General features: G+C 37.3%; 1 protein-coding gene across 3 annotated transcripts; it reads right to left on the bottom strand.

Annotated features, from left to right (window-relative positions):
* Nucleotides 1-1,931: 1,931 nt before the first annotated feature.
* Nucleotides 1,932-22,112, bottom strand: LOC113079162 (paired amphipathic helix protein Sin3a-like). Of its 3 annotated transcripts, XM_026251366.1 has the most exons (21): nt 22,004-22,112; nt 19,632-19,842; nt 17,809-17,994; nt 17,595-17,701; nt 13,027-13,312; nt 11,544-11,792; nt 11,311-11,463; nt 10,583-10,738; nt 10,412-10,498; nt 10,188-10,306; nt 9,466-9,676; nt 9,223-9,339; nt 8,901-9,139; nt 7,857-8,040; nt 7,186-7,762; nt 6,873-7,042; nt 5,586-5,759; nt 5,405-5,494; nt 4,668-4,762; nt 4,331-4,526; nt 1,932-3,409 (listed from the first exon to the last, which is right to left on the bottom strand). In XM_026251366.1, exons 2-21 carry the CDS (start codon nt 19,809-19,811, stop codon nt 3,179-3,181), a joined length of 3,807 nt encoding a protein of 1,268 aa, XP_026107151.1. In that variant the 5' UTR covers nt 19,812-19,842; nt 22,004-22,112; the 3' UTR covers nt 1,932-3,178. The 3 variants fall into 3 exon arrangements, with proteins under 3 accessions (XP_026107151.1, XP_026107150.1, XP_026107153.1); XM_026251368.1 differs by lacking the exon at nt 22,004-22,112 and having other exon boundaries at nt 3,179-3,409; nt 7,186-7,768; nt 19,632-19,835; XM_026251365.1 differs by lacking the exon at nt 22,004-22,112 and having other exon boundaries at nt 7,186-7,768; nt 10,412-10,738; nt 19,632-19,811.
* Nucleotides 22,113-22,555: the final 443 nt, after the last annotated feature.

The following is a 22,555-nucleotide window of genomic DNA, read 5'->3' as shown; positions in this document are numbered from 1 at the left end:
TTGTCGTGTATCTTTAGAAATAAATAATGGACAAACGGAGTCTTTAAACGCCTCAGATGTAAAGTTATTCGCTGTCAAAGTGACGTCAAAATGAATGGGAGTCAATGGGAATGCTAACGCAAGTGAAGTTCTGCTAAAAGATGGCAGCCCCCACCCGACTTCAACTTCCGGTCGAGTTCCTTGCCCCCTGATTTATCCGCATTCAGATTTGCATACTATCCATGCTAAATACCCTGTGTTAGCATGGCCTGCTAGCCCCTGCTGATAATGTTACTACAACACGTGTAAAAAAAAAAATATCAGCAAAAATAGTGCAATAAATAACCTGCCCTTGATGCATCCCAAATCACAGTAGATCTAGACAAGGAGTCGTGAAGGTTATTTTTCTAAATAATTATAATAATAATGGCAATGAAAATATAAATACAAAAAGAAATTCTGCAATAGTTGCAACAGATGGTTTTAAAAGTTTGACATTTTTATTATCAGGTAGTAATTTTAGTGCTTCAACTTATGGTACCTTGGCAACTAACTGAATAACTAAATGTTCTTTTATTTGTTTATAAGTTATTTATTTTAATATATTATATACATTTTTTAATATATAATTTTTTTAATGCAATTGTTATATCAGATGGTTTAAAATGTATGAATGTACAGTAGGCTATATGCATTAAATTTAAGGTAGGCTAAATAATTTTAGATGTATTTCATGTACTCTTTAGTATTATTCATATGCCGTTAGGGTTTATTAATATTTTGAACTAGTCTTTATTTTTATATTTTCAGTTTTCATTTAAAAATTTTGTTGCTATGCATTTCATTTTTATTATTGTTGTTCTTTTAAAATGTTAGCATTTAGGTTTAAAGGCATAGTTCTCCCAAAAATGAATATTCGGGCATTAATGACTCACCCTCATGTTGTTCCGAACCCATCGGTATCCATCTCTCTCTCTCTCTCTCTCTCACACACACACACACACACAGAATCAGTCCTACAGAGTCAGATGGGGTCAGCTGACAAAACATATTCAGACTGGGTAAATTATTTCACACCGTTCACTTTGAAAGATGACTGCTTTGGAGTCTGTCTACTTATTCACTTGTTCATTTTACCTCGCAAAACATCTTTATATAAACACGTACACTAAATACAACGTCAAATTATTGTCTTATTGATATGAATGCTGGTATAGATTCACAGAATTTCTAACGGACAGCTTTCTTTAGGCATTACAGATAAACCATATATTAAAAAAAGTATCGGATACATTAATGGTTCATGTGAAAGTCTTAACTCAAAAGAGAGAAAGAAAGACCATTTTTGAAGTGTGCTGTGTGCACAAGTCAAATATGTATGCCTAAAATACACACATGACCAAAATCTACACAATGCAATGCACTCAACTAGATTTTACAATTCAATATCTGAATTAATGTAAGCCATATCATGACATTATACACAAAACTGATTTGTAAGATAACTGGATTAAAATGTGGCATGTGAACATATGCCTATTTATTTTTTACAGACAAGGATAAAAAAAGGCTGTCCCAAAGTATGGTTAATATTCATTTTTTTATATAATCATAATTATATAAACATAGGCAGAGCTGGGTAGATTAGGCTACTTACAAACTGTTCTACAAAAAATACTACTTACAAGTATTTGAAAATGTAATTTAATCTAATTACAAGTACTAAATTTTTGGTATCTGATTTTTTTTTATTTTATAGGCATCATTTTAACAATTGACCTTCCTCTGAACAGAAACAACCCTGTAAGCAGAGCATCAAATCTAAGAGGAGCATCGCCTCCTGGTGGTCCCAGAGGACAACTACAGCCTGATCACCAGAACACATGATGCACATATACTCCTTAAATACACCACCCATTTCTGAAGTAAATAAGTCAAAACCAAGCCGGATGTTTATGCTACAAATGTAATTTTTATTAATTTAAATAATATGCAAATAAAGGGTCTATAATGATCCACAGAAAAGACATGCTTTGAGTCTCATTTTTAAAATGTGTATATATATTTATATTTAGATTTGTCCAGCAGAAATCTATCCAGAGCGAAGACTGAAAACTCTGACGACGATAAAGAAGACCTTTACATTCATAAGAGCTGTGTCTGTGTGTGTTTGCCCGGGGACACGGCTGAAGGTCTATCCAAAACTGTCAGTGATAAAAGTGTACAGAAACGAGATCCATATCCAAACATCAAAAATTAAAATGCTTCTTTTTTTTTTTTTTCTTATAAAAACTTCCATTGCAAAAAAGAAGAACCTGGATACATTTCTACTTTGCAAAATTAACATTTTTACTAATAAAAAATGAGAAAAAGAAAGGAAGACGAAATAGAAGACAAAAGAAAACACACAAAAGGGAAAAAGAAAACTAACCCCAACCTTAATAATCGACTCCCTTTGGTAAAAACTGTCATAAACCGTCCTGTCATCCATGTGGTTCCCGCTTCGTTCTCCCTAAACGCCTTCACTGAAGCACTAAACACAACACACATCTGGCATAAAAAGGTCTGGTGATATTTACACTCTATTTACAAAACTGTTGAACTCCGTGAGTGTGTGTGATTCACAGGTCATGTTCACTGCAAGCTGGTGTACGGAGCACAAATAAGTGTTTTCTGATTCATAACATGCCTTAGATCTTTATTGCTGTCAGATTTATATTTTTTGTCTATATTTTTAAGTAAAAACTGAATTTGTTCATTCTAATATTACAATGCTAAATTCGCACCTCAGATCAGAAGTGATGTGGCAGAATAAATCTCTCTCGAGAAAGTCACGTTAAAGTTAAGTGCACTTATCCCCAAACGCTAAGGTTTTGTTTCTGTGTAAAGTCTGATTCAGATTTTTCCAGCACTTTTTCTCTGATCTGCTGCCTGTGAAGTTTTAACTATTAAAACCAGTGAACACACTCGACTGGCGTTCAAGAGATGCGTGAAATCTGATATATGTTTCAGATCGGTGGGCTGGTCTACGGTACGAGCTGTGCTGATTGGTCCGGGCTGGGTTTGACTGACAGGTCTTCAACCCCTGTGATATTTTTGGCACTGGGTGACCTGCGATTCTGCAGGAACAGCGAATGAAAAACAAAAACACTTTTAAAAATCTGACGTCGCTGCTAAGCTCCGCCCCTTTCCTCTGATGTCACTGGCTCTTGTGGGGGCTGCCGTACTGGACTCTGTACTTATTGATGCGCTGGAAGTGAAGGGTCTCAGGGTCACAGGTGGTGGAGCAGGGCACCAGTCCCTCCCGCCCTTCTCCCATGAGCCACCTGCTGGTTTCAGAAGCCATGTCTCTGGTTACGTGCTCCTTCGCCCAGCGCTGGGTCCAGGCGTGAAAGCGCTGGTGCAGACGTGTGCTCACTCGCTCGTGAGACTGAGAGAGAGAGAGAGAGAGAGAGAGTGAGTGTGAGATGTTTAATGGAGCAGATCAATCTGAGAGGAAGAGAGCAGCTCTAGGGCTGCTTTTCTCACTTCTGTCTCGTGTGATATTGCACTCTGGGTGTCCTTCACATAGTTTGGCCACAAAAAGTGTACAAAATAGAGAATGTGCATCTTTTTTGCAGACACAGTATTTTCAAAATGCAAAAAATTTTTTTTTCTGGGAAGTAGCTTGGCCAAAACTTTGAAGTTTCATATAGATGTAAATTTACTGATATTGCTATTATTTTACTAATTTAACTTAATAATACTATTAATTTAAATATTGCACATATTGAGTCTATATAATTATGTTACAATATAAAATATTTTTAATATAAATATTAAATTGTATTAATATACCATCCTTTTAAATACCATAATATAAATATTAAAATCAATTTTGGCAACAAACAATCAAAAAAAACAAATCAGAGGTTTTATTATTGAACAATATGTAACGGCAGTGTCATACTAATCATTTTTGCATATTTAAATATATAAATGTGATGTTAGACTTTAAGTATGTTTTTAAAACACTGTAAAACATGATGTAACCTAACTGCAACGAATACACAATGTGGTAAAAATGTAAAAAAAAAAAAAAAAAAAAAAGTATAGATGTGCTAGTTTTCATGTGACTCCCACAAAAACAAAAAACGAAATAAACAGAAGGCTTCTCATAAATGTTAATTAGGTTATGCACATATAGTGATTTTTCTGTTGCTCAAATGAACAAAACTGAAAAATCTGAACAAAACTGGAGACAGTTCTTCCTTATTTAGACATTTAGAGAAAAGCAGCATTTGCTAGTATCAGAAATATGCCAGTGATTGAGCATCTTTGTCTCATTGCTTCTGGGTGTGTGTGATTTTACCTGCTGGGCTCTCAGCAGCGCAGTGCGTCTGTACATGTAATCTTCTGATTTGAAGACGTACACCATCTTATAGGAGTTGAGTTTGAACATGCACTCCATCTTCATGCTGTCTGCGTTCTCTTTTCTGCCTCCGTCCTTCGCCTCCTTCTCCTGAGACTCACAGTCACGCTGACACTTACGGATCCGCCGCAGGTTCCTACACAAACAGAGGAGGACGGTGACCACAAACAGACTCCATTTACCTCTACGAAACTTCTCTGCTGCATGAGAACAGTCAGATGCTGATTCAATCATTGGTTGGGCAGTTCAGGGGTCAGGGGTCACAAACACAGGGTACCTTGGCAGAAACACAGGCTTTTGAGACAGATGATCCCTCACGTCTGGAGATGTGAAATCAGCCGACAGATACCGCATAACGTAATCCGACCAGCGCTACATGTGACCATGAGAACAGGCAAAATATATTACCTTTGAAAGATTCTTTAGAATAACAAACACAACAGTGTTATTTTAAGATCAGTGAGATGCCATCCTATTTTTTTTAACATTTTGAATTAGGTTAAATTTTTGTCATTTTCAATTTTTTTTAAATGAGTTAAAATGAAAAGGTATGCCTATTTGTTTTTTTTTTTTTTTTTTTTTTTTTTTTTAGTTTATTTTAGTTAAAACTTAAAACAGACACAGCTCTTATGAATGTAAACTAAGCAAAAAAAAAATGTAATATTTTTTTGCCAAACAGTTGATTTTTTTTTTTTTTTTTTAGTCAATTGACATTTATTTCAAGTAACTTATTTTTATTTATTTTTTAGTTTCAAGTAATAACCCTGGATCTAAAGAATTACAGATCTGGATTTGACTTTATTATTATTACTATTTTCTTTTTATTCATTTCTTTTTTCTACTTTTTTTTTTAAATTAATTTATTTTATTTTTTTATTCAATCATTCTTTCTTACTTTGATTTCTTACTCAATTGAAATGTTTTATATTATTTCGTTTTTAAAAGTACTACAACTTTCCGATTTAGTTGTGTTGGTGTGGACATTTGCATCCGTGTTTGATCTGTGAATCTAACCTCGTTCTCCATCGGCCCGTCTGAGTTCTCCTCCTCGGTGTCCAGCAGCTCCACAGTGAGCTGAACCTTCCTGTTCTTCATAAACATCAACTAGAGTGAGAGAAAGAGAGATTAAAGACTCTTTATACATTAGACTCTCTCTCCGTGCGGTCTTCACTTGCTACTCCTTTTGAAACTCTACCTTAAAGCAGTTCTCGTCGGACATGAGCTGCTCGGCTTTGCGCTGGTAAGACATTTCCGCCGGTGCCCTGCTGCTTTGTGTGAGCAGAGATCCGCCTGTGGCTGAGTGGCTGCTCTCACTCAGGTACAGTTCAGTCACCTGAACACAGATCTCCTCACTCACTATGTGCTGGAGCTACAATTACAGACAGGAAAGAGATTTTCATATCCTAGAGGGCAAAATCATGGATTATAAAACTGAGGAATCTAACTGATCTTTTGAGACACTGTACTATGAAGTTTTGATTTCGTGAAAATCTCCCGACTTCTTCACAAGCACAATAAAATAATAAGTATATAAAGTGAATAAACAGAAAAAAAAAAAAAAAGTTATGAAACAAATTATGAAAAATTCAAGAAATTATCAAATATGATTGACAGTTTTTATAAATATAAAAAGTAAAAAAGTAAAAAGTAAATAAAATCTAAATCTAAATATTTATAGACACATGGAATAAAAATATAAATTCCATAAATCATGACAAAAACAAAAAACAAAAAGTATAACCTGTGCACATTTCAAAACCAGACATTTTTGTAGTTTTCTTATATTCTCTTTGTTATTCATAATGTTTATTGACTTAATTTTTTCATTTCTTGGGTGTTATTTTTCATATCCAAAAAGATAATAAAAAAAAAAAAACACATTAAATGTAACCATGTCTAACAATATTAAAAAAGAAATACAAAAAACACAAATACAAGTAAATTATGAACAAATTCCATAATTATTATTATTTTTTTTTTTACATTTTGCTTTTCAAAATAAAACTACTAACACTATAAAGAAGACAAAAAGAGAGTGAAATAAAAAACTAATTTATAATATGTGACCCTGGACTGCACAACCAGTCATAAGGGTACATTTTTCGTATTTTTCGTAATGTATGGTTTGTTATGATAGGACAATATTTGGCTGAGATAAAAACAATTAGAAAATCTGGGATCTGAGGGTGCAAAAAAAATCTAAATACTGAGAAAAACATCTTTAAAGTTCTTAGGAATGCATATTACTTATCAAAAAGTAAGTTTTGATATATTTATGGAAGGAAATTTACTAAACATCTTCATGGAACATAATCTTTACTTAATATCCTAATGATTTTTGCATAAAAGAAAAATCTATAATTTTGACCCATACAATGTATTTTTGACTATTGCTACAAATATACCCCAGCGACTCCAGGGTCACTTCAAGGGGTGTTTTTAGGCATGACATGCAAAAGCAAGTGGATTTGGACACACGGACCTGTCTGACGATGTTCTGGATGAGTTTGTCCATAGTGAAGGCGATGTAGGCGTGAATGGTGAACATCTCTCGGAGAGAATCCTCATAGTGAGACGCCTCCATATTCCCATCCAGCAGATTACGCACCATCTCCAGAAACGCCGAGTAATAATCCTCCACATCTACGTCCACTGAAAGAGAGGGTTTGAGTTTCTAAAATCAGTCTGTAAAGGCAACAAACATCCACCAACTTAAAAAAAACAAAAACAAATGAATCGCCATCAAATCTCATTTATATTTCTGGCAGGTTAGCTTAGCTAGTTTTGTTACTCACTGGGCTCCTTCAGGCGCAGCTGGACAGCCGTGTTGTCGTTTTTGTTCCGTTTGTGTCCGAGCACCTCTCTCTCCCACTCGCGCTCCCTCAGGTCCTCTTTGATCTGTCGTTCGGCCTGCACATAGAGCCGTATTAGACGCGAGCACAGGGTGTGGTGCAGCCGGAGGAAGATGTACCAGTTGTTATTCACGTAAAGCAGATTATACGCGTCCTCGCAGGAGCGAAGCCGTTGAGCCGTGGACGAGCTGAACAGCAGTTTAGACTTTGTCGGGCTGCCACTAACTCCTCCCGTTAGCCCGTTGTGCTTCTTCGACGCCTCCTCGTCGATGTCCATGTCTTCCTCGTCATCATCTTCCTCTGCGTCCGACAGCACTCCTCTCTGGGAGAACAGCATGTCGGGGATGAAGTGGTAGATGATCTGTTTAATCTTGTGTTTGTCCTCTTTGTTGATACTGCTCTGGCGTTTCACGTGATGGATGATGAGCGCCGCCGCGTCCTCCAGAATCTGACGGTCCTCGTAGGTCAGTGTCACGTGAGGCCCGCTCGGTAAAGTACTGTTGTCCTCCGAGGCCTGTTCCTGCCGCTAAACAAACACAACCATCAATCATGTGTGAGAAAACAGAGGGGAACAAACCCTCTTAACTTCTTCTAGAGGATAAAGAGCGTCTCACCTCATCAAAGATGCTCTCGATCTCGTTGAGAAGCGTTTTGGAGCGCAGCACCTTAGTGTCGTTCTGTTTGAAGTTAATGCCTTGATGGTCCAGAGATTTTAGGTAGTATTTCTCATTCTGCTCTCTCCAGATCTTGTTAAAACCCCTTTGAGCTTCACGCCACTCATCCTCCTTCAGCTTTAGCCTGAGACGCAGAATGAGAAGACCGATATTTAATTTAATGTTACAGCTAAAATCCAGATATTGGAAACAGCTAAATAAAAACAAATACTGGTAATAAAATTTTATAATCCATATTGGTCAACCAATAATTTGGGATATTTTAATATAAATAATTAAATAAAATATAAAATAAATGTAATATTATTGCTAATTGCTGAACCACTACTAATAAATAAATAACTTAAAATAAAATGCATGTTTTAAAGATATATGAAAACCCTACATTTGTCAATTACTAAATTTTAATAATACATAATATTATATATATATATATATATATATATATATATATATATATATATATATATATATATATATATATATATATATATATATATATAAAAAACACTACTAAAAAAAAACCCCACTACGAAACCCTACATTTGTAAATTACTACATATTTATAATAGAATATGTAAAAACAAACTCACAACTACTAAATTAATAATAAAATTAGTAAATAAAAAAATATATAGTCAACTACTAATTTTGAAGTGAATGAGTGTGTGTGTGTGTGCGCATGTACATACATTTTATCAAATAAATAAATTATTCTAAAAGATAATAAAACATAAAACTATTAATTTGAAATATTATGATATACAGTGCTAGAGAAATTCTTAAGTAATATTATTGCTCTTGTAAAAACAAAGTCGCTCACAAACCCTCCACTGCTAAATACATTTTTGGGGCATTAAAAAATATAAATAAAATAAATGCATTTAAATATCTGAAAAACCCACACTGGCCAACCACTAAATGTGAATACGTCAATGAAATATAATAAACGTGATGTGCCTTTCGAAGGGCATTCTCTCTTACCTCTTGAGCACAATGGGAACAGACACTGCCGGATTCTTCTTCAGTCCGTCGATGATGTCCAGAGCTTTGTCTCCATATATCCTCTGGATGGCTTTCCTGTGGAGAATCTCCGAACAGCCGCCCAGAGTGTTGTCCAGTCGGAATTTGGCCTGCTCTTCCGCAGACATCCGAGACAGCTTCTTCTGAACCACCTCCAGCACACGAATGGTGGCCAGGTTGGTTTCCAAGACAACATCCAGCTAGAGGGAGGAGTCAATGACATCATTAGCAAGAATTACAATCACAAAAAGTAAAAATGTTCTTATGTGTGGAAGAGTCTCACCTCGAATCGCTCGTCCTCGCATCTGTACATGTGTTCTTCATACTGAGTCTTCTTGGAGCTGACGAAAGTAGAGTCCTCAGACCAGGAGGGGAAGGAAACCCAGGTATCATTCAGCACCTGACGCATCCACAAAGAAATGCTTTCTTATTAAAAACATGAGTAATTTGATGCATGTTTAATTTTAAGCGTCAAAGGTGATGTGGTTTGTAAAGAAGCTGTTGTTAAGGGAAAATCCTCGCTTACCTCTTTGCAGAGTGATGTTCTTCCTGTGCATTTGGGAAGCTGGTAGCTCTTGGGTAAAGCTCGATAACTGGATCCCAGACGCTTGCATGAAGCGTAGTCAATTTCCATGGCAATTCCTTCAGTGGCTCTTTCTTTTGGGTACGTCTCCAGGTGGGACATCTCCTTATATCCAAGGAAGTTCTTGAACCAAGTGAATAGCTCAGGAAATTTGCTGGGGAAAACGGGTTAATTAGTAAAAAGACAAATCCAATACTGCAATATAGAAATTGGAGGCTGCTTTGTAATAAATAAAAATAAAAATGAATGATTGAATGTCAAAAGAATTCTAACTAATGTGAAACAAACGCTAAGGAAGTTTTGTAAAAAAAAAAAAAAAAAAAAAAAGAATAATAAAAAATGAATGAATGAATGAACGAAAGAAAAACTAAATCCCACTATTGCAAAATAATTTCTAGGGCACTTTTGCAAGAATAAATGAGGGAATAAAAATTTTATAAAAAAAAAAAAAAATAAAGATTATGGCCCAATTTTTTGGACAATACCCACATCTATACCGAATAACACAAACCAGCTACTTCAAGATAAATGGTAGGAGAGTTCTGTTAACATAAATAAAAAAAATATATTATTAAAGTAAAAAAATGAATTAAATGAATTAAATCAAATAAGAGAATAATAAAATAAGATCCATACAATTAAAATCCACTTCAAACTGGACTTACCCCAGGAATGGAACAACAAGCTGAACCAGCTCAGCACGAGAAATCATCTCTTCGTTAAAAATAATCAGACACCGGAGGAAGTTTTCATATGCTTCAGCACTTCGTAAAGCTTTCCGCACCTTCAAATGCACCAATATTCCATCAAAATAGGAAAACGAAACTTTAGAGATAAAAACAACCTGCATATTACATCAACATCACTATGTTGACCCAGAGCAACTCACTTTGTCAAAGAAAAGAGACTCTGTTCCTCCATGTTTGCCAGCCTCTGCCATGGACGGATCTTTGATATTCATTAACTTGAGCTTTTTCTGCAAAAATTCAGATATCAAGAATGATATTCCACAAAAAAAATGCCAAAATTCAGTATATATATTATTCAGCATGTGCTGTACCTTCACAGGTGGGGTGACGGCTGTAGTTGAGTGCTTGCGTATCTGGCAGCCGTTCTGATTGGGTCTCTGCTTGTTATTGAGCTGTGGTTTCTTGGCTGTTCCACCGTGATCATTACGCACAGATTCGGCCTTCTCTGCTGCCGTCTTGCTCAGCAACTAGAAGGAAATTCATAGCAGGAAATGTGTCACTTTCACTTAGTTATTTACATCATGTACTGAAATAAACAAAGCTACAACTGAAATAAAAATAACAGGGTGCGACAGTGCATGATTTTCACTCGCATTTGCCACCGAAAATAGATGTGAGCATGTGTGAGAACAAAATTCGGTTTTATGAAAATTGAATTAATAAAAAGACTTAAATATCTTAAATTGTATTACAAATTACCATATTAAGGTGAGAAGGAATAAACAGGAATCACAAAAGGTCCTAAGGTGATTATTAAACTTCTAAAGGGAATGATGTAATTATAGTATATAATAAATAAGTGACAAACAACAACATTATATCAAAATATTTATAAATCTATAACAGCATCTCAATGACACTATAACAACAGAAAACTCTGTATTGATTAAACGGACTCTAAACTTCTGAAAATGACATCATTCATTCTTTTCAGTTATAGAATGTTCAAAAACTTAAGGTTAAAATATTCTAAAACTGGAGGAATGTATCAGTCCAGTGGGCAGGGTCAGAGTGGAGGCGGAGCCTCAATCAAACTCACGACAGAGCTGTTGGCATCAGGCAGGAACTGTCCAAACTCGGAGAGCAGATCTTCCTGGTTTTTGAAGAGTTGTGCCACCTCAGCATAAACTTCTTGTTCAGTCAGGGCCGGGGTGTAGCTCCCACCCGCTTCTTTAGCATTACGCTGTTCTTTCTGATTAATTAAAATAGTACATGTATAAGTGGATTGTGAATCAATGTATTTGTGAAGTGTTTTCAGGGGCCTGGCCAGACCTGGTACTTGTGCAGGATCTCCAGGAAGGACTTGTAGATGTTGGGCTGGCCCTGGAAGCGGTTTTTAATCTTGTTGACGTAGCTGATGGCGTGGTTGAACTCCACGGGCTGGTTGTTCTGCAGCGGTGGGGCGGTGGGCATGCTATTGACAGGGGTGTGGGGCTGCACTGGGGGCGAACGCGGGGACGCGTACGGAGGGATGGACGGATTGGGATGACTGCTTGGAGTCAGAACTGGAGACTGCACCGGCTGCACAGAGAGAGATGGAAACATATCAGTGATCCAGATCTGAACTAAACAAGGGTATCTGCAGTTTTTAAAATCATATGTAAGACTTTAAGATCTCCACAAATAATATAAGTGTATATTGCTATAAAACAAACATAACATCTAAAAATGTAACTTTTAATAAAAAATGAAAAAAACTTGAATTAACACGGGACTCTTATTTTGAAATGCCTTTGCTAACTTTAGTGCTATTTCCATATAATAATTCTAATGGACAAGGGAGATAAATATGCACGGTTTCAATCATCTACAGCATTTTACAATATAAAAGCCAAAAAGTAAACATTTTCATAATTCATCAACAGTAGTTTGTTGATGAGATAAGTAATCGCTTGGCATAAATGCTTTCCGTCCACAAATTGAAGACAGCTTAAAATGATGATTATGGCTTTTGTAATACGATTTAAAGAAACACACTTTTTTTTGGAAAGAGGCTCATTCTCCAACTCCTCAGAGTTAATAAATTGAGCTTTAACGTTTTTGAATCTATTTAGCCGAATTCCGGGTCTGGTGATAGCACCTTTAGCATAGCTTAGCATACATCATTGAATCCTATTAGACCAGTAGCATCGCGTTCAAAAATGACCAAAGAGTTTTCACATTTTTCCTATTTAAGACTATTTTGTAGTTATATCGTGTACTAAGATCAGCGGAAAATGAAAGTTGTGATTTTCTAGGCCGATCTTTTGAACGCAATGCTACTGGTCTAACAGAATTCAATGATGTATGCTAAGCTATGCTAAAAGTGCTATCCCCAGACCCGGAGATCAGCTAAATAGATTCAAAAAAGTTAAAGCTCAATTTATTAACTCTGGGGAGTTGGAGAATGAGCCTATTTCCAAAAAAGTGGAGTGTTCCTTTAAATCAGGGTTACTATAAGTTACAATAAAATTTAAGCCATAAAAAAAGTTACTTGAAATAATTGAAACGTTATGCACTTAAAACAAAAACATAAGCTAAATATAAAAAAAAAAAATATATATATATATAAATTACACATTCAATATTAACCCCTTGGCATTCCAGCAAAATTTGCCTAAAATACGCAGTGTACTGCGGGCGCTAAAAGGTTCATAAAAAAACTATAATGGTATCTCAATGACACTAAACTTAATTTTAGACTTTTTAAGGACCCACGGGGACCTTATCAACTTTACCCTACAAAATATCTTTACTTTTTCAGTGTGACCACTACCTTGCTTTTCGGCATGGGTTGGGCGGGAGGTGTGGATGCCAGGCTGGGAGGGTTTGTGGGGATCTGGTTCTGAAGCTGCGGTGGAGGTCTGGGAGGGATGTTCTGTACAGAGATGCCGTGAGGTGTGATGTGGTGGATCTGTCCGGGAGTAGTCACGTTCACCAGGTCATTGGTCTGAACTTCAATCTTGTATCCCGGTGGAAGAAATGTGTTAAACCCCATAATAAGATCAGGGTGACCCTTAAAGAGCTGTGACACCCTGCTGATTACGCCTGGGGTGTCAATACTGCAGACAGAGAGAGAGAGAGAGGGTATTCAAAATGATTAATTATGATCAACTAATTCCCAGTGAAACTACCTACTATTTTGTGGGGAATTATGTAGGGCAGGATTTAAATGTGAGAACATAGCAATAACATATTTTTCAGATAACAAGTCCTTGCTTAAGTCAAAAGAAACATCAGAAGAATTTGATGAAAGCAATGTTAATTTTTATTTAAACAATTTTAATCAATAAATGAAAAAAAGTGCATATTTTATTCAGCAAGGGCATATTAAATTCATCAAAAGTGACAGTATAGAGACATGCGTAATGTTATAAGATATTTCAGTTTCAAATGAATGCTGTTCTTTTGAACTTTTTATTCATCAGAGAATCCTGAAAAACCTGTTTCCTCGAAAACATTACACAACTATTCAATACATTAAGAAATGTTTCTTATGGAGTGGGGGAACTATGACGCCACTTCGTAGGTAAGAACCCGGAAACGAGTTAACATTTTAGCACTTCCGGTTCCATCGTCCCAGAGTCAATGGGTTTTTTGAGTTATTTCTCTAAAATAAGGTACGTGGTTTACACAAGTTCAAAATACTTTCATGTTTTATTCTACGTTCACGTTACTTTTCTTGAAAAACAGTTTGCTAAATGGGACAGCAGGCACTGTCAGAGACATTAAACGTCATCACACCGAACAGTTGACCAATTTATAGTATTTTCCAGTTGGAGTATAATTAATACAATTAATTGTGGAATAATCGATTCATAGTTTCTTGCATTTTATATTGTTGTTTGACAATGTTTTTTGCTTTGCCTCGAAATGCAACCACAAGTCTTTGGAGGGAAGATGCTCGTTTTATAGCTTGTTTCCTACTAGGGCTGTCAACGAATATTTTAAATTCGAATATGTATTCGAATAGTTAAAAAAACAAATGAAGTTCGAAGGTAAAAATTAATATTCAAATAAATAAAAAGTGGAAAAAAAGGCCTGCGGTAGTAGAGGCGTGGTTGTCTGCTTTGCGAGTGGGCGTGCTAGCGCGCCTGAAGGTTCAGGGACAGGTCACAGCCTCACAAGAGTTGCACTGTCTGGCACATCATCACTGCTGAAAGTTGATGCGTCTTCATGGAAGATGCCAGCAAGTGCAGAGCCCAACTCGACCGCAGCAGAGAAAATGAGGTAAAATTGTTGACCCACGAGATAAAGTTGTATGCAAGCTATTTAAGATACAGTTAGCATACCATTTGACCACTAGCAACATGAGGTCACATCTCAAAAATGCACCCAAATGAGCATGGCATAATGTGTGGAACTCCAGCTAAACAGTCACGTCTTGAAATTTAACGTTACTTTGCATCGGCTGCCACAAGCTCTTTGTCTGCAACACGACAGGAGGCCATAACGGATAAAATAATTTCGTTCATTTGTAAGGACATGAGACCGATCAGTATCGCGGATGGGGCAGGATTGGGGGAGTTCTGTCAAGCAATGGAAGCGAGGTTTAGATTATTTATCGTTTCATGTCAAGGAAAAGTTCCATGTTTACCACAGCACAGCTCGCTCGGAGCATTCAATGTCAGTTCTATATGCTGTAAAACTTCAATTAATATTAATAATATTTGTTTCAATCACTGAATGAAGCCTGCTATATTTGGGACAACAGTCGCGACCTTAAATTGCTTGCACAAAAATTTGTTTGTTCATTTAAACCGTTATGGGAAGAGAGGGTGAGAGAGCGTGAGGTCTGCAGTCTTGGCCATTAGTTGATTTCCTTGTTTTTGTGTAGGTAATACGTTGTCATATATGTTTAAACTTAAATAGACTATCTATACAAGTAGTTATGTCTCTTTGTATTATTTTGGCCTGTTATTGACGTAATGTGCGTTATTGACAACATGCGCCACCAAATGTTTGAATATTCGTGTATTTTTTTGAGGGAATATTCGAACTTCATTTTTGAGCAATTTTGACAGCCCTATTTCTTACTGATACAGAGACTCTAGGTTTGTATCATATGGTAAACTCTCATTATGATTATTCAGTAAACACCACATTGAGCGACCGTGGTGTAGTTCGTTTGTAGTCTAAGTTTAGCTTTTTAGTTCTGGCACTGGTATTTAGGCTTCAAAATTCATAAAAGTTATATTTTGTGAAGATCATCTTGATGGACAAAACATGCAAGTATCATGAACAATGGTTGAATTCATAGTTTATTTTTAACATTTATTTATAATTATGCATTTAGCAGATGCCTTTATCCAAAGTGACTTACAGTGCATTTAGGATACACATTTTTATTTTATTTTTTTAATCAGTAAGTGTGTTTCCTGAGAATTGAAACCACAAACTTTTGTGCTGCTAATGCAATGCTCTACCACTGAGCCACAGGAACACAAACCCCTATGGAAAGATCCAATTGGCTTTTCGTCGAGAGAACCATTGTAATGCTAACAGCCGACTGGCTTATAAAATGACATCATAGTTCCACCACTCTACTATAATGATTTCTGATCATGTGACACTGAAGATGGGAGTAATGCAATATTCAGAGGTGGGTAGTTACGAGTTACATTTACTTGAGTAATTTTTCGGGGTAACTAATACTTTTCGGAGTATATTTAAAGATGGGTACTTTATACTCTTACTTGAGTAAATTTGTTGGGAAAAATCTGTACTTTTACTTCGTTACTGTGGGCAACGCTCTTCTCGTTACATTATCTTAATGCAATAAATGTTATAAATGCTTCAGGTTATTCCAAACGCACCGTCTACTTTTCTCTGGGCAATGAGCGATGCCCATTCGCGAATGATTCATTCTTTTGAGTCAACTCTGTACAAAGGCTTGATCAAACCAATTGGCAAACGAGTGAATTGGTTCATGAATCAGTTTGAATGAGTCAGTTCCATGCCGCACGCGCTGAGCGTCTGAAGGGGTTCACTCAGAGTTGTAACGTTTAAGAATATCAGCAGCGTTGAAAACGGGGCTATGGAACTGCACTGAATTGAAAGCAAATCTGCAAAGGCTATTATTTGCTTGCGATGGAGATCCTTATTAGATGAACACCACGTGTGCTGTCTACTGTTTAACAGGTAATAACTTGGGCTACATTCGATTACAGTACACGATACCACTGTGGCATTAGTTTGTTGTATGTGTGACTTATAACAGAAGGGAACCAAGTTGAATGCAGCTTCCAAAATACAAAAAATAGCCGATTAAGATTTTATTAATTTTAATACAATCACACCGGTGTGGGTACGTTCAGCAAGTCATATCATCAGCTGCTAAATTCAGATCTGTGGTCGCTTGCTGGCGCTGAGCCAGAGACAGACGCGTTTTTACAGTGCTGCGCATTAACCAATCACACACGGTTCTGTTGAGCTCATTAAAGCATTGGCCAATCAGAGGTGTTTAGATGAGTCATCGCTAAAATGCCGGTGCTTCCTTCACTCGCTCACTGACTGAATACCTCTTTCTGGCGAATTCTCTCGTCAGAAACAACAAAGTGCAGATGTGTGTACGAATCTATAATTAAGATATTGATTTTACAGTGTTAACAGTTTCAGTGATTTTAAAGGCAGTTTCTGAGAGTGATTGAAATCTAGACTGTCAGTGAAAATGATCTTTAATAATGTAAATGTTATTTGCTCTCTTTCTGAACAATGAAAGATTAGTAGCAATATTTATATCACATTAACTTTGAATGTTAAATTCACATTTAATATAAAGTCAGTCGTATTAAAAATATGTTATGGCATGACACCTATATCTGTTACTTAAGTGAACAGACAGGGTTTTATAATAAATTGGAGTAAAGGCTGATGAAATATATACATTTATACACACACACATATACATTACATACATTTTATCTATATATCTAAATAAAAATAGGCTCAGTATATATGACCCAAAGTAACTAGTAAATAACTACTTGAGTAGATTTTTTATCTGATAACTCTTTTACTCTTACTCAAGTAACTATTCAAGACTAGTACTTTTACTTGAGTAGATATTTCTAGAATTACTTTTACTTGAGTTAAGTTTTTGGGTACTCTAACCACCTCTGGCAATATTACAAACCCACTCAGGTGTAGAAATGAACATGGACATATTAATACATTCTGTGTTCATGATACCTAATGTTAACTAACTGATGTTTATTACGAAGTGTTACCTTACAGTTGAACAGAATTGTGTTCAATAGCATATTACATAGAATCGTGATGGTTCACTAGTATCAGTATAAGCCACTAACATTTTATGATAACCCTAAATGTGAATACGCTCACCTCTGAGATTTAAACTCTTTCATGATATCCAAGAAGTCATTGTAAACCTGTGGATGATTGCCAAACTGTAGTTTCACCTGGTCCAGGTAAGACAAGGCGTCCTCCACCTGCAGGAAGGAAAAAGAGATTCCAGTTTATCTCACACACACAGCTGCTATTGCAAGACTGCATTGGTTAGACTCCCAAAAAACCCAAATACAAAATCCCATCTCACCTTGAGTCTCTGGAACTGCTGCTGCCCCTGTGTGGATGCAGAGGGGGTGGGAGGGTGACTGTGACCCTGCACAGGCGCAGGACCGTGGGTCTGGACCACCGCTGGACCATGATGGTGAGCACCACTGTGGGCTGCCGGACTGGGAGTGTGACTGTGACCACTTGAACTTTGGGCTACTGTGGACACCTTAAAACAGCAATGATGCAAAGATCACGTTTAATGAATAAATATGTTTCATAATATCAAATACTCCTTACTAGGCAAAAGTATTGATTCTGTCCTCACTAAAGTTGAAATGTTTCTGAATATACCTGATGTTCAATTGTTCAATTTACAGCTATGAGGAGCCTCTGTAAGAAAATACTCAGTATGTTTAATATATATGATTTATATTACATATAAATACATATTACATGTATTTCTTAAATATGTAATGTGTGTGTACTTATACACACACACACACACGTAAATATACACAGTACATCATGTATTATGTACCGTAATTATGATTGAGATATATGTGTGTGTGTGTATATATAGGAGTTTTTCAATAGGCTCCTATGAAAACATCAAATAAGGCATTTGCCAATTGCACAAAAGATGAAAACATTTACTGATGCCCAAGAAGGCAACATGATGCATTAAGATTTTTTTTTAACCGGATGATGATTTTTGTTGTTTTGATTAAAGGTAATATTTTTTCACCTACTACTGCACTTCAAAAGCTATATAAATACATACATGTTTCCCAGACAGTCCCTCCAGAAAAACGCGATTATGCGATCGTGCATAATCAGCCAAGGACCGCATATTTATGCGGGGTTCGCATTTTTTCAAATAGGCCGCACTTTCGCCACATAAAATCCCGATTTCAGGAAGCAATATATGCGGAGGTAGCATGATTTCATAATAATAATAATTTAAAAAAGTCACATATATCTTAGCAGAAAGTTGAAAAATGTTGTGTTTACTTCACACAAGTAAATCGCCATTATTTCCCAATGGGAACCTTATGAAGTGACGTAATTGCGCGACGTGAACATCATCTGTGAAGCAGGCGGTGAAACCAGGGTGAAGGACGCAAATCATTCTCATCTGCCAACAAAAATAAGCGCAAAAGACCGCGCAAAGCAGTTACCCGGTGTGTTACATGACAGTGGGGGCAAATTATTTTGAGAGAGGGATGAGGATGAGGATGGCGAATGATAGGCCAGTGTTAAAGGCTACACAGTTAGCTTTCATTTTCACAGTGGACTGTTGTAGTTTCATTCAGAAGTTGATGCACCTCTACAGTTGTAAGATTGTACTTTTTTGTTACAGAATAGTACCAAAACCTTACAGTTGTAAGTATATTAGTAGTATGTAAAATAATTTACTTTACAATAAGAGATAGCACTTTGCAATTCCTGTAAAACAGCATTTGTATATTTGTGTGTATATTAAAAAAAGGGTTTAAAAAGATCGGTATCTGTGATCATGTTGGCAGATACTGCTTTCTGTGATCGGCAATCTGCCTCCTGATCAGATCACCCCTAGTGTATATATAAACATCTGTTATGTGAAATAGCTTATTCAAGACATTACTCAAAAAATAACAAGCAAATTTTATCATCCGCTTATTTTGTGAAAATTAACATTTTGCATAATCTTCAAGAGAACAGAACACGACTGTGTGTATTAATATGCCATTGACCCTAAAATATAATGTTGGCCTTTAGCTTATTCAGCCAGATTCTAGAATCTGGAGTTGCTCTGGATTAAATGGATGCAGTGTGAACACATTCCTTGGAGCTATAATGCATCACAATGGTGTGTGTCCGCACCTGGTATGCCTGGGGAACCGGGTACTGTATTCCTGGAGTAGGCTGCATGCCGTCAGCCACAGCCTCGAATACTGCAGGCGCTGGGGCCAGAACCCTGTGCTGCAAGCCCTCGGTGCTGCCGGGAAGCCGGCGCTGTTGTGGGGTGAACACTGGCTCCTGATCCTCTAAACGCCTCCTCATGCTGTACTCATACTCAGACAGAAACTAAGACCTAAACAGACAAGGCAAAGACAGCAACTTAGTAAACATCATGATTTGGCTGTAGTCCAAGCCATTACCAACAGGAGATCAAATATTCCAGACACTGACTAGCTGATGAATAAAGGCCACAAAATAGTATATGTATAAACAAACATGAATGGGGTGTATGCATGAGCAATTGTGCACAAATGCATACATAAATATACGTGTGCATGGTGAGTATATGCTTATATTATACATATATAAATGAATGAATGAGGCAAATGCATAGGTGTGTATAAATAAGTGCGTTTATAAATGTGTGTATGTTAATACATGCGCTTGGTGTGTATGTGTGTTTCCAGCACATGCAGACAGTTAATGCTAACTTGCTTACCCGCGTCTAAAAGTGACTGAGTTTAGTCAGGATTTCGCTTTTATCAAATAAATTAAGAAAACTAAAGGTCGGAAGTTTCAGTCTGACAGAAAATCATCTTATTGAGAGGGAAAGAGTTCAGAAATACTGAATAAAACTGGTATTATATATACCTTTGAGACTCACCCGCTTCTGCTAGCTGCGCTTATAATACACCACCGCTGTCAAAATGTCACCGAAATACTAAAACTCAAAACGAAAAGAACGATAAAACGCATTAAAACGGAGTAAAAAAAAACTAACGCAGAAAATTCCTGCTGAAAACAAACGCTGGTGAGGGGCGGGGCTAACATAGGCTTTGCGAACAGTCTCCGCCCATTTGGTCTGTGATTGGCTCTTTGGTCGGAAGACGACATAGGTTTGTGTTTTTATTGAAGTTCTCGACTGTCACTCAGACAAGTATTAACTTTGTTAGGGGGGTTGAGCCCAAACCCTCTACGGTTTCTCTCACTCACTCACTCAAACACAAACACAAACACACACACACACACACACACACACACAAACACAAACACAAACACACAAACTCCTCGAACAACGACTGGCTTTGAGCAGCAACGTACTCTCGACCTCTTTTCAGACTGGAGAGTGAGTAGAGATCTGAACGGGTTTAACTTTACCATAATGCGCCACCATCACTCTTTGTGATACTACTAATAAAATCTCGGCATTACGTCTGAATGCTTTCAGCAGCTTTCCGAACTTCCTGCCTGGGGTTACGTCATTCTCTACGCCCCCTCAAAGCAGCTGGCCAATCAAAACGAAAAATGGCACTTGAATAAACGCCTCTTATATAAATCTCGACTCCGATTGGCCAGGAAAGCTGAGAGGGCGTTACATATGACGTGAGGCTCATATCGCAGCGCTCCGCCCACGAGAGGCGGGGCTTAAGCTAGTGCCCGGGATTCCTCCTCGCCCCGTCCGTCCGCAGTCAGTCAGAGCCGAGGCTCACGCGTGTGTGCGTGTACAGCGTCTCGCTTAAATTGGGACAAAACTAGAAACAACGCGAACCAAATCTGCTCAAACTTACAGAACGAACAAGTTCGGACTGATTTCAATACAAAGAGCTCAAATATTCAACATGTTCGCGAGCGTTATAACACGACCCCGGACAAAAGATCCGCGTATAAATGTGTATTAAGGACACATTTCACGATCTCTCGTGATTTCTGGATTGAACGAGCACACACGAACATGATACAACAGTCACACACGCCTCTATCATGACATGTTGTCCTTTAGTAATCAGACCCAAAGTCAAAATGGGAACTAAAAATCTGATCGCATGAACGCAGACTCGCTAATGTGATCATGCGAGGATCTGAAATGATGGATCCGATCATATATTACAGCACAAACACGCCAGTTGATCTAATATTCTTTGTTTACTGGGAGACTGAAGGGGAAAATGTCTAACCGTGCTTGAGCACCTCTTCCCTCCCCCTCTGAACACCATACAGAGCTACCGATCTGCCTTCAGATCAAAAACAAGTTAGAAAAGCCTCCGGGAAAGCATCAGTTTGGCTTTTGTATCATAACATAAAGATACACGTTTCTTTGCTGCTTCAGTTGGCCAAAGCTTTGCCCCCTTTTCTCCCCTTAATATGCCATGATCGAACGGAACAGCCCGATTAACACACCAAAATCTCCCGAACCACCAGCCCCCTGCAGAAAGCACTCAAACACCGCTCGAAACACATATTCGATCAAAAGAGGACTATTAAAATTTGTTTTCTTTCGCCCAGCTGCTACATACCTGCGAAAAAGAGCCTCGCACTCCGGGTTCGTGTTTGGAACAAATAGTTAGGAACGCCCCCCTCACCTCCCATTGGTGTACGTGACGGCATGCGTCATCCTGATTTGAATACGACCCGCCAAACGCGCACTTGCGCAGGCAGAGATGTACTCGCTGCTTCGACACGCCTGTAGTATTGCACTAAATGTTTTACTTTGTAATTTGGAAATAATATTTACTCTGCAATTAAACCAGATGCGAAAAAATGTGTGTTATCAGATATTTCTTAAAGAACACCGTTTGAATTTAACTACTCCACTGACGGAGACTGACACTTACGTTAACCCTTTGCTAGATTCCGCCAGCTATTACTGAGTTAAAACCCGCCCCTCGCCAAAACCCCGCCTTCGAAAGGCAGCTCAGCAATGAATGCTCAAAATGATTGACAGGTAGAGAAAGTTTCTGATTGGCTAAATAATCGCAGGCCGCTCATCTTACAGTTTGTAACCACTGATCAGTGTCTGTAACAGCTATTTAAACGAAAACGATTACTTTTAGTGTGGTGTAGGACGT

This window comes from Carassius auratus, unplaced genomic scaffold, assembly GCF_003368295.1.
Source record: "Carassius auratus strain Wakin unplaced genomic scaffold, ASM336829v1 scaf_tig00027245, whole genome shotgun sequence".
NCBI classification, from domain to species: Eukaryota; Metazoa; Chordata; class Actinopteri; order Cypriniformes; family Cyprinidae; genus Carassius; species Carassius auratus.
Note: the sequence above shows the minus strand (reverse complement) of the source record. Positions and strands in the feature narration are given on the sequence as shown.